General features: G+C 35.3%; 1 protein-coding gene across 2 annotated transcripts in view; it reads right to left on the reverse strand.

Annotated features, from left to right (window-relative positions):
- Positions 1-612: 612 nt before the first annotated feature.
- Positions 613-13133, reverse strand: part of Arhgap15 (Rho GTPase activating protein 15) — a 609508-nt gene continuing 596987 nt past the window's right edge. For both annotated transcript variants that reach the window (XM_021237176.2, XM_021237181.2), the window contains one exon: positions 613-964. In XM_021237176.2, coding sequence (XP_021092835.1) covers positions 781-964 — 184 coding nt within the window. In that variant the 3' untranslated portion in view covers positions 613-780. The remainder of the gene's footprint in view (positions 965-13133) is intronic.

Genomic DNA, 13133 nt, shown 5'->3' on the forward strand with positions numbered 1-13133 from the left:
GATTTGCCTCTAATGTATAAGGTAGTAAGTTTATGGAACCACAGACAGTATTTACCAAAAAACCCAAAACCAACCAACAAACAAACAAACCACCAACCACTTCATATTCAGCAGTAAATTCTTTGTGATTTTTTTCAGAAAAACTGTCACTCAACATGTTGTATTTATCAATTTCACCATATAGCAGAGAATAGCTGGATATATTCTTCAAAGATACAATATCTCTGTTTTGGTTGAGAACTGGATCTCCCTCAATCTATTCAAAAATTATTAGCTTCTGCCTTCTCAGCTATTTTGCTTGTGCCTGTGGACATGGGCAAGGTTGGGGATGTACCTAGGTAGCATGGACTGCAAGAAGGCACATATGAAAAAAAAAAAAAGAAGGCACATATATGTGCACAGTTACCTATACCCACTCACACACCCAAGTATATACAACCACACACCAGATGCCCGGGAACAGCATCAGGGCAACAGCTTGGCTTTGGCTTTGTGCTGTAATCCACATACCATTTAAGATCCAGAGGCTTGCATGACATGCTTTCAGGAGTGCTGGAAGAACAGTGCTAAAGGGGTTAATGTAGAACACATATAGGCAAATATTGTCAATTATTTTATTCAAATGTTTGGAACTTATACACAAAATCATCGTTAAGTTTTCACAGAATAAGGCATCTGTCACTTGAAAGGAAAAAAATATTTCAGAAATATGTTTACAGAAATGTAAAAATATTAGGCATCAAGACAGATGTGAACATATTCAGTAACTTGTCTTGTCTGTCAGTCTTCCCCCGAGCCGAAGATCTCACTGTACTTGCTCAGCATGAGCTCTGCTATCTGGTTTTGGTACACCATGTGTATGGCCATGTTCCCCGCTTCATTTTCAGCTCTCAGAAGGGTGGGGCCAAACACAATCCCTAAGCTTTGTGTGGACATGAGGTTCTTGGAGGCTCCGGCCACTACCCTGTGGAGAATAAGAGAGAGCGATTTTAGTGTCATTTGAAATGAAATTGTTGCTACTTTGGAATTATGAAATAATTTCTGAAAAACAACTTTACAGCACTATTTAATCTTCTACCCTTTATGTTTTACTATATGGCAACAGAACCTGTAACTTTTGTGGAAAGGATACTTCACTGTGCTAAACTTTTAATTTTAGTTATACCTGGTCATCATGGGTGCTCAATAAATATTTGTGAAATGAATTAATAAATATGCTAAGCAGCAAAAATTATGTTGGAATTCAGAAGAGTCCGCTTTTAAAGTGCTCATAGCCAATAGAGGATAAGGGCTGAGACAACCATAAAAATTTGCTTAAGAATCCATATGCAATTCTTAGAACAATATATATACAATTAATAAAAGGAGGTAGACAGGAAGACCAGGAAAATGAAGTTTTCAGTGATGTAGAGTGCATAGTGTTCTTGGCAGATACTAACAGGAATATGTATTGTAGAGGAGGTAGGTTTCTAGACATTTAGGTATGTGGCAAAATTTTAAGTTTCTCCATTCATTTGGACAGCCAACTTAGCTCACACCTCAATAAAATGCAGAATCTTGTACCATTTGCACAGGAAAAGAGTCTCATTGGAATTAAGGAAATGTTTGCTTGTGTGAGGATGGTAGGGACAGCTAACGAAACGAATACCAGTGAAATGCTAGGATGTGGTTTTATTAAGGGTAAAGCCTTGCCTGTTTAACTCAAGACTCCTAAACGGAAAATAAAGCCTCCTCCTAAAAATTGAGACTTAAAAATGATGTCACTTTATTTTTTCATCAAAATTCAGAAACGTGGTTTTAGGAATGTTAAAGAAATAAGGGCAGCAAATAGGATAGGGTGCTAAGAAATACAACACTCGGCCCTCTAGCAGGCAACTTGACCCAAGGGAAAGAAGAGTGTAGGAGAAGGAACACTTTATAACAAGACTTAGGTTTTCTAGTCTCTGATCTTGTCTGAACCTGTATTGAGTTGATCAGACTTTGAGGCCCCTTGCTGTTTAGCCTATGTGGATACATAGTTCAGTACCAATGAGGCAGTAAGATTCACTTTGTTTCCACTTCTTCAGAAATCTAAATCTTTGAAGTACTACGTCTGTGACTAAGGCCACAATCTCTTCTGAAAAAGGTTGAAAAGGGCCAGGTCACACTTATATATGTCCCCTGGCTTGTACTTGCCCACAACACAAGTTCGTTCTATGTAGCATGGCTGACAGTGTACTTGACTTGTGTTGACTCAATAGCAATAATAATCGTCTATTATTTTAAGCCATTTTATTGTCTCATTTAATCCTCATAACAATGTCACAAAACCGCTTCTGTTTAGTCCATTTAACAAAGGAGAAGACTGAAACACAGACTGGTGAAGTGGCCCAGTTCATACAGAGCTGACAGGGCAAACCCAGGCAGTCTGGCTTCACACCATTGCGGGAGTCTGTTACCACCCTGGGGCTTGATAACTGCACTGTCTTTTCACTATACTGCATTCCCACAATTTTAAAGTCCATCACAAGAGGGTCTGGATTGTCATCCTCTCTGTATAACTATGATTGACAGCCTAGCTATAGCAGATTTATTATGGGTAAAATTTGGACTGAATAGTCACAATATTCTGCCTTGAATTTTCTTTTTTCTTCTGCTGTAAGTAGAGAGCATTTGTACCTGTGAGCACTGTTGGCATAGCTACAATTCTGGAAAAGATTCTTATATTTTTAGAGTATCAGTAAGTTATCAGAGTTTAAATTTGAAGTTTCTTTTGAAATATAAAAAAATCCCTATGCTACTTTGCTACTTCTTTACCAAAAACCTGTAAAATGATTTTAGCATTTGCCTATATGTCTTAGGGGCAAATGGAATGGGCCTTTGTTTCCCTTTAATCACGTCGATTTACTTCAGTTCAAAAATCTCTCTTTAGCCTTTCCCAAACAAATATATTACAAAAGCCATCACTAAGATTCACTGGAAAGGAAAAAGAGATTTTTATCTTTTGGTTTCAATATTTTGGACACTTTTTGTGATACTAACTCCAGTGATTCCACCCTAAAAAACTGTTAAAGGCACATATGCAGAAAGATGGCATAAATAATCAGTTGAGTACCTTGTAAGTGAAAGTTGCCTCAACAACTTTAGCCATGGTAGCAAAAGTCTAAATTGATAAGATTTACCTAGCAGAGAACAGGGCTCACAGGCAATAGGCTATGGAGAAAGTAGAATTGAACATGCAAAACTACTATTGAAAGTCTGATGGCAAATGGTCACTATAGGGTATCTGGGTTAATGAATAGTAAGTACATCATTAGGATTTTGAGTACAGGGACTCTGAAGGAGAAGAAGCGATAATGTAAAGATGGATTGAAGATTGAAGATAGATTTACTTACTTAATTAAGGCTATACATTTAGATGGTTTCAGAGACCATGAGATGTAAGATAGCTGGGAGCCATATCCACAAAGTAAGGCTAGAAATCAAAGCTGGTCTAAGAACTGATCACCAGAGAAGGCGCTGTGGCCGTCAGAAGGTAAGGGGGTGAAAGGTAGAAGGGTCCATAGCCATGGAGGGACTCAGGTGAATGGAGAGATACTCAGCTCTCTGGGGGTTCTGGAAAGATACAGCTAGGAGGATGCAGGCCCTAGGAGGAGAGCAAGGAGGCTGAAACAGAGCTAGACTTTTAAAAATTTTTTTTGCATTTCTTCTGCTCAGCAAGACCAAATCCAGAGGATGGAACCAGGACTAAATTTAAATAGAAGTAAAAGTAGGAGGCTAGAGCTGAATGTCTGAGCTCTCCTCTGAAGAGAGCTTTTAATCTTAGTGCTTCATGGAGGGGAATTCATGTAGTAGATTTCTGCCAATACATGTCTCCTATTTCCTGTGGACAAGTGTTCAATATGTTTTTATGCATGTATAAGTTTGGAATATTCATTGCAACTCAAACCTATATCCTTTGTGCCCATTTCTCTGGAAATTTTCCATTTGTTTTAAAAATTTTTTTATATGTGCTTGCAGTGCATAATAATTACATTTCTTGCAGGCAGTTGGTACATGTACATAACACATCTTAATTCTTTTTTCATCTCGGACCCCTCCTGTCCCTCCCTGGTCCTTCCATCTCTTGGTCCTCTTCCCATTTGCAAAAGCTCTTTTTCCATTTTTTTCTTACAGTTCTTTTTTTTTTTGTATCCCCTTTCCCTCTCTTCTCTCTTTCCTTCTTCCATCTCTTTCCTCTTCTTATTTGTAAAAGAACCCTCTACTTCCTATTATCTTTTATTTTGCTCTTTATTTATGTTTTGGGTTTCTCATTGAAGAGAAACCCTATGATATTTAAACTTGTGTGTCAGATTTAGTTGACTTTATTAAAACTCTATTGTATGTGTGTTTTAAAATAATCTTGTTTTATGGAAAATTGAAAAAGTAATACATAGCCTTGTATTCTTGTTGTATTTATATTATTGCAGATTGAACTTTCATAGGAGCTTGGAATTTTTCTCCTAAGTCAGAAAAATCAAGTTACTTGCAATAACTTTTAGAAAAATTAGATGTAGTTAAGAAAATTAATAAGAAAATGTCGACGTATCTTATACAGAATATGTACTATCTTGCTTATTCACTGTTACAAAATGTAGACTTACGTGTATATATACATATAAACAGGCAATGCATTTTTGTCACAGCTTTTATTTTTTACTCAATCTAGTGCACAGGAAGGAAATTCTCCAAAATAATAAGATGAGGCAGGAGGGTTGCAAGTTCAATCAGAGCCTGGGCAATACAGAGACTTAATAAGACCTTGTCTCAAAAAAAAAAAAAGTTGCAGGATGTAGTTCAGCTGAAGGCCCTAGGTTCAATCCCCAGTATCACAGACACACACACACACACACACACACACACACACACAAACCAAATCAAAACCCAAATCCCAAGCCAAATTGAAACAGGGAGCATTTCCAGTAGCTTCACCTACAGTTGAGTTGTATTGCTGGAGAGGGGCATCTCATTCAGAAACCATGGGTTTTTACCGTAGGTTTGGCAATACCATCAAGACAGCTTTCACTAAAGTGAGTTCTGCAAACACCACTTCTTTGATATAAATGCTTTATGAAAATGGCATTTCTAGGTAAAAGTTTTGAAGAAAATTGTGGGCTAGTTTTTTTTCTGGGAAATTAACAATGACACAAAAAACACAAAATCCTACAGAAATATCGCTGCTCTTCTTTGTTTGATTTGTGTTGTGCCAATTAATCTTAATTCTTAACCTGACTGGATGAAGAGACTCCTGGAGAGGTGACTGGGCCATGGAGTGCTGTACTTCTAATGTGCTACTAGGAGGTGATGCCCAGGTGGGGGTGGGTCCCTGGGAATGTGCCTTTGCAGTGTATATCTCTCATTGGGTCTTTTCACTTGTGCTCTGCTTCCAGGGAGCCATTTAAGAGAGCAGCTTTACTCTGCTGTGCTCTTTTGCAATGATATTTCTGCCTTGGAGCCAGTTGACCATGGACTGAATACTCTGAAACTATGAGTCAAATTAAACCTTTCCTCTTTCAATTTGTTGGTGTTGGGTATTTTGTCCCAACAACGGGAAAGCTGACCAATACATGTATCTTTCTTAACTTTATTGAATATCATATGTAGATTCTTTTTCCTAAATGATACCGAGTGTTTATTAGAAAATTTGACTTTAAGGTACTTTTTCTAAGGGCCAACTGTATGAAACTCCAAAATTTTACCCTACTATGCTATCCTGGCTTCATAGCCCTGTAGCAGCTGATTCACAAAGAGGCCAGCTGTTGTCATTTTTGGCCAGTTCCACTCCTTTAGTGGGCTTAGATTTTATTAGTCTTTAACTCCGTGGCAGTGCTGTAATTTTTAAGCTATAGTTGAACCTGTTTCCTACAAAGAAAATATAGAAATTCTTTTTATGACAACATAAACACAAAAACACAAAGGAACAAATCTGAATGAGAAATAGAAGTGCAAGGTTGAGAGATAATTTCACAGTGAACTGATGGGTAAAAAGGTGCAAAAATATTTAGATCTTATATCAATATTTGGGAATTCTTGATGTGTGTTTACTTACCATTAATTTACTCCCAAGAAATTCTTATAGCAAAGATACCTGATTCTAAGCAACAAGGAAAAACTCAAAATGTAGTGCCTATAAATTCTTGACTAATAGGCAAATGGCCCTGTGCTTCATCTATTTTTGAGAAATGCTATTTATCAGCACTGTTTAGTTTAACAAAGCCTGAGAAAAATGCATAATTATGATTTTATAAATTTGTTTATAAAATAGCATTTGAGACATAGTCGCTGTAAAAGTACTTCTTATACTACTAAGCACAATTGATAGAATCTTGAAATGGGTAAGAATTAATTTTTCTGGCAAGAGCTGAAAAGTGATATACAGTTTATAGCATGAAAAAGAAGAGGAAATGCCAGAGTTACTTTTTGTCAGACCCAAATGGCAGGAGCAATGATCCATCAATTTAAGATTATTTTAGAAACAATTTATAATCCAATGCTACAGATGTTGGACCCTAGTCCTGCCCCCACCTCCTGAAAAAAACTCCAAAAAGCCTTATGCTGGGTTTTTCCAAAGTGAGCCAAATTGCTAACTCAAAGAAATTTCTTAGTTGCATAAAATCACAGCCAAATGACTCAAACCAAAAGAGAGCTTTGCTACAAATCTAAAAGTTAATGCTGAATTAAGAAGACCAAAGCATTTAATAGTAGTCAAACACTAAACAGATACGTGGATGCAAACTTCCTTTTAAGTTTATGCTTTGCTGTTACCATAGTGACAGGTGAAGGGCACTGAAAGCCATATAATAGCCTGCAGGACAATTCTCAAGTTATGAAGGTGTATTGCAAGTGTTTCTCTCTCTGTCAGTCTGTGGAATGCTGTGATTTTTCTAACACACATATATTTAGGATGGCTTCGCTTGAATGGTGGTGGTAAATGTATTCCTGCCATCAGGTCACACCTGGCTTGCAAATATAGCTCAGCTACTGTGTATGAAATGTTAATTGTGACTTTGACCACTTAACAGAAGAGAGGCTGTTAAAAATAGAATAAATTTTCAATATGCTCAGCTTATGTTTCCTATATGGTGTAACTTTTTTTTCGGGGGGAATCCATACTAACCATATGCTTGCCTACCCTTAATTTGCACAAACTACAGTGCTATCTGTACTGGTCCTTTTATAAGATTAGGAAATTAGCAGAAATTCTGCTTTCTTTAAAGTTATTTGAAAAATGTTCACATATTACAAAAGGAGGACAGCATTCATAAAATGTTTTTGCATTTGACATCAGTCCATTTCAATGTGATCACTCACAGATGATTCGGCCACTTTTATAATTCAATCTATAAATCAGTTTGTTTAAAGTAATTGTAGTCTTCAATTTTACGTATAGATATTTTATCATTATTTTCTAAAATAAGCTCATAACTATCATCCTAAATGGGAATTATTGCTATATTCTGACATTTTCTTTTTAAATAATCTTTAGAGCTGTGCATATATAAATGTCTCAAAGCACATTATAGAAAAAGAGCCTTATATGGCAATTGGATATTGATAGCTAACGTGGCCTATTTTTTGTCATTTATTGAATCACTTTGTACTAATTTCAATGCAGAAGACTGAAACACTTTGCATCATTCACTTGTTTTGTGTTTTTATTGATTGGGCATTATTGAAATATTCTAAAGCACCTTTAAAACAATATTTAGACTATCCAATAAGATGTAAAGTTTGAAAATTAAAATAAAGAATAGCACATAGGCTTCAACTAGTGATATTTTTAGTTAGAATATGTATTCTATAATGTATCAACCATGACAAATAAGGTGGGATAACAGAGCCAAACCCCTGCATGCTGAATACCAAGAAGGAACATTAATAGAACTTACAATATATTGAATGTTTTATATATGTTAATCACTGTTCTTCAGATTTAGTATAGTTTCTAAGAGTAGATTTAAAAGTCAACTTTAATTTTTTCTAATTACAAAGTAATACATCGAATAAGAAAAAATTTGAAATGTTTAGGAGATTATAGTTTATAAAAACCACTGGTGACTCAATCAATGAAACCATTTATTCATTCAGAAATATCTATTGGTTACCTACCATGTGTTGGAGACTATTCTGAATGTTTGGGTGGTTATAATGAGTGAAATAGACAGAATGCCTGATCAAATGAAGCTCATATGGTCAGTTTTCCATATCCATGGATTCTGCATCTGTGTATTCAACCAATTGCAGATTGAAAGATTGTTTAAAAAATTGCACCTGTGCCAAATACACACAGATTTTTTTCCTTAGTCATTTTTCTAAACAATATAATAATCATTTACATAGCATATTGTATTAGGTGTTACAAGTAATGTAAAGATGTTTAAAGGCTATGCGTATGTTATATGTAAATACTACCCTATTTTACATAAGGGACTGGAGTTTGGTATCTGCAAGGCATCCTGGGAGCAATCCTCCTGGATACTGAGGAAGGACAGTAATCTCATGGGGGAAACAGACAATGAACAACACTCTAATCAATATATAATGTGATTTTGAGCACTAAAGTGCTTTAAGAAGAGAAGTAGTTATTCTTCTACTGACTGTAGAATGCTTTAAAAAATCCAATGGCCTGGAATCCATCCTAAGAGATTTTTGCTTGCTTAGCATGGACAGGGCCTGGCTGCTTCCACTTTTGAAAAGTTCCCAGGAAATTCTAAGGAGCAGAGAGTGATGGAAAGAAGAAGGGAGGGAGATTTAAGTGGAGTTCTGCTTAGATGTGCAAAGGAGAAGGAGAATTCCTGGCGGGGAATATGGTACATTACCCAGTGTTGAGGTCCTGCTTCAGGTCTAGGAGTAGAGAAGAACATGGTGTGGCTGCAGACCAGGGAGCAAGGGAGGGCAGACAGGCAGGAAAAACTGGGGGAACGAGGGGCCTTGGTAAGGATTTGGGATTTAATTCTAAGGGTGATGGGAATCTATTCCTGGGCTTTGAGAAAGAGAATGACACTGCTAAACTAGTGATATAAATATAGTAGTGATATAAATGATGGTGATATAAATGTTCACATAACTTATCTACATACACATCTGGGAAAATACTTTTTATGTAATTCTGTATCAATCTTTTTTTTTTTTACTTTTAACATGAGCAATTCTCATGTCTTATATACGTAATACGTATTACTTAATTTTTACCTTATTTAGGACAGAATGGTTGGATCCTATGTTTACTTACTATAACTAAGATTGGTAAAAGCAAGGAAGTGAGCAAGAAAGACAGAAAATAAAGAAGAAAAAGAAAACTTTCCTTGTACATTACAAATTTTGGACTATTTCCTTAGGGAATGCTTCCCATTCCAACCAGGAGCAGTTTCCCTCCCTTTCTTTCTCTTCACAACAGGAGGTATTTGGCAATGTCTGGGGAAATTTTTGATTGTCATGGCTTGGTGAGGTGGAAATGTTACTGGCATCTGTAAGTAGAGGCAAAGGATACAGCTAATATTCTACAGCACTTAGGACAGCCTTGGTGAGAAGAACTGTCTGATCAATATAACAACAGTGCTCGTGGAGAGAAACCCTTCCTTAGGGTAAAAGAGTAGACTAATACTACTCTAACTTTACTTTTCCTGAGGGTAATTGGGAAGGCATACAAAACAGATGGCTGGGCCCCATTCCCAGATTTCTGAGTCAGCAAGTCTAAGGAGAAACTTCATAAACTGCATCCCTCACCAGTTTCAGGTACTATAACACTGCGGGTGGAGACCACACCTTGACAAAGCAGCAGATTGTTAGCATTATTATTGTTTGATATTATTCTTTTAAAATACCATAGATGAAAAGGGTCTGTCAATATTTGAAGTTAGGACTCTTTGTGTTTAGGAAACGGGTAAGAAGTTATCAAAAGCAAGGAAGCAGCCATGTGTATTTCCTCTTATGTGAATATCTCCTCCCCTCTTTCCCATTGAAAATGTGTAATTTCATTTTTGTTTGTGTAATCCATTATATTTACTTCACAAAACAAAATTAGCTCATTGTCTTTAAAAATCTACTATTGGGCAGGGATGCAGCTCAGTGGTTCTGCCGCCTGCCTCATAAGTGCAAGGTCCCGAGTTCCATCCTCAGTACAAAAAAAAAAAAAAAAAAAAAAAAAAAAAAATATATATATATATATATATATATATATATATACTGTTAAAAAGCAAAACCTTCCTTTTGCTCATGAAACTCCTTCCCGACTATAATTAGCAGATGAATATTCTTTCTGGATAGTTTTGTACTATTTATTGATTTATATACATATATATTACACATAAATAATATATGTTTACATATAACATATGTGTATTATCTACTACAAATACATTTAAAAATAATAAATAATAAAATATATAATGTGCTCTAATTTACTTTTATTTCTCCTTAACTGTATATCATGGGTGTCTTTCCAAGTCAGGACATACAAAAATATCTCATTCTTTTTAAAAAAGTTGTTATGTTTCATAATACAGAAATACCTTAGTTTTAAAAATCATTTCCCTATTGGTGAGATTTCCGGTTATTTTTAATTCTCTGCTATTGGACACAATGCTGTGATGAATATTCTTGTATATATGAATAGCTGAGATATTTTTGTATTGAGAAGAGTTAGCTTTGATTTTTTTATTGTACTATTTTTATTTTATTCTTTCAATTCTTTTGTTCCTTAATTTTATTTACTTAAATTTTTATGTAGCAATTTTCAGCGTTATTTCTTTTTGAATTTCACCATTGTTTTTATTTTAAGAAATAAGGTAAATATCAGTCATCTTTTAGTTCATTTAAAATGCTTTTCTTTTTTTTAGTATACTTTCTAATTTATTTTAAATATATTTTAGTTTATGAAATGATGTAAATGTAAATTTATCTTTTCTGAGTAGTTGTGCACACCTGTAATCCCAGTATTCTTGGGGGCTGAGGCAGTAGGATTGCAAGTTTGAGGCCAGCTTGGAGTACTTATGAGAAACTGTCTCAAAACAAAAAGTATAAAAGGGCTAGGGATATAGCTCAGAGTAGCTCAGTGCAAGGACCTGGGTTCAATCCCAAGACTGAAAAATAAAAAGCAGAAGCCTCTTTTTCCCAAATAACAGCATTTGCTGAAAAAAACCCACCCACTTCCACTGATTTGTAGTGCTACATTTTTCATGTAGTTTTCTGCATGCATGGTCTCACATGCTCTTGGTGTATCTTGCTTTGCATCAGATTCTGGTGTGCATTCTGAGCCAGTGCTTGATTGTTTAAAGAACCATAACATTATTATGTATTAGGGATATTCTTCTGCTTCCCAGGTTTTTTTTTTTTTAATGAGTGAAAAAAAGATTTTCAGGTGAACTTTTTTCAGATGAACAAAATAAGCCCAAGAAAGATTCAACAATTTGATCAAAGCCACATAGGAAGTAAGTGGTAGAGCCTGAATTAAGATGTTTATTACTCCAGGATATGGATATTTCTTTTTTGTGGACAGTGACGATCCAAGAATATTGAATTTGAAATCAAAGGGCTTTCTAATGGTGCAGTTGGAGGAAGAGTTGGAAAAGAAGTGATTCTGAGTCAGCAAGAAGGACTGGTGATGTATTTTGATATTTTAACATTCCAATTTACATCCAAGGATATAGCTACACAGATAAGGAGGGTGTTTAGATGGAAGAAAACCAAAATAACATGTATTACTGTTTTCTCCAGTTTTATACAGTTTTTTAAATTAATGGAAGTATTGATTTTTCCTTGTAAATGGAGAAAAATTATTGGTGAAATGATGAAGCATTTCAACTATGGTTTCCCTTAGGCAATTTCCTTCAAGATTTAAAATGATTTGATAATCTCAACTCTAAGAGAAGTCTTGATTTTGATTCCCTGAGCTTTGCTGATACATCTGTAACCACTGATAGCATCAAACTTCCTGGGAAGACACTGCTCTGCATTTAGAAGAGAAAGGCTATGAAATATTTCACATGTTGGGTATTTTAGGAAAAAAGTTATAGGACTGCTTTTATTCTCAACCTAAATTCTCCTAATGAAGCAGTTTAAAAACTAGCATGCATTAGTAACATTTTATACAAAATATTGTGTGATGTACATGGGCCAGCTTTAATTAAGCCAAGTGGAATAGTGAAACTAATCATAAGATCTGAGTGGAAAATATAGGACTTAGTATTTCCTTTATGATGCTAGATGAACTTAAAAAGGAATACAGTCAGTATGTGGAATCAGAATTCTTCACCCTTTCTGTTATAATTCCATTGTGAAAAGAGAGGCACTTCCCTTCCCCTTCAGGGCATCTACATATCTTTCCCAACTTTCTGAAATGTTGTCTCCTTGTTTAAAAGGTATCAGAATAGCTGAAAGAAAATCAATTGTAGTTTGGGTATCATCATTCTTTCATCCATGCTTAATGTTACTTTTTGATTAAAAATAAGTTTTAGGTATTTTCTAGGGTGACTTGACTTTTAAGAGGGACCCTGCAAAACATTCCAGCACCGTAGTGAGTGTGTTACGTACAGTGATACACCCCTGAAAGGAACAGCATGCCACGGAGGGTGTTTGGTTTGAAAACCAGTGCAGTTAGGAAAGCCATGATAACCAAGTGAAAATGGCCATGATATAGAAAGAAAAGCAAATTTTCCTCTTGTGGTCCAGTTACTAGAATTATTCCAGAGACTAATTTCATCTTGTACTAATAATTAGTGTGTAAAAAAGGGTGCTTCAAAACAGCCTTACATATTCATATTTATTACAGAAAATTTAGAAAATAGACAAGTTAAAATAAGAAAAAATCACTCATAATCTTTCTCTTAGACATTACCATTATTAATATTTAGTATAGATTTTCCCTAAAAATATGAAGGTCATTAAATGTTTGCATGTAAAATGGTCATGAATTCTCTGCCAGGGGAAGTATTCAGGCAGGACGTTTGAGATTCCTATACTGGATGGTGGATTGAATAACATTTGAAGTGTGTTTTGTGCTCCCAAATTAATGCCAAAGGAATGGATATTCTAGGAAAGTTTGGGTATCATTTGAGATGAGATGAGATATTATTGTAATAACTGAAATTTTTGCCCTACCTTTTTCTCTGTACCTC

The sequence above is a fragment of the Heterocephalus glaber genome, unplaced genomic scaffold (genome assembly GCF_053883595.1).
Source record: "Heterocephalus glaber isolate CG9 unplaced genomic scaffold, H.glaber_assembly_v1.0 deba00000347, whole genome shotgun sequence".
NCBI lineage: Eukaryota > Metazoa > Chordata > Mammalia > Rodentia > Bathyergidae > Heterocephalus > Heterocephalus glaber.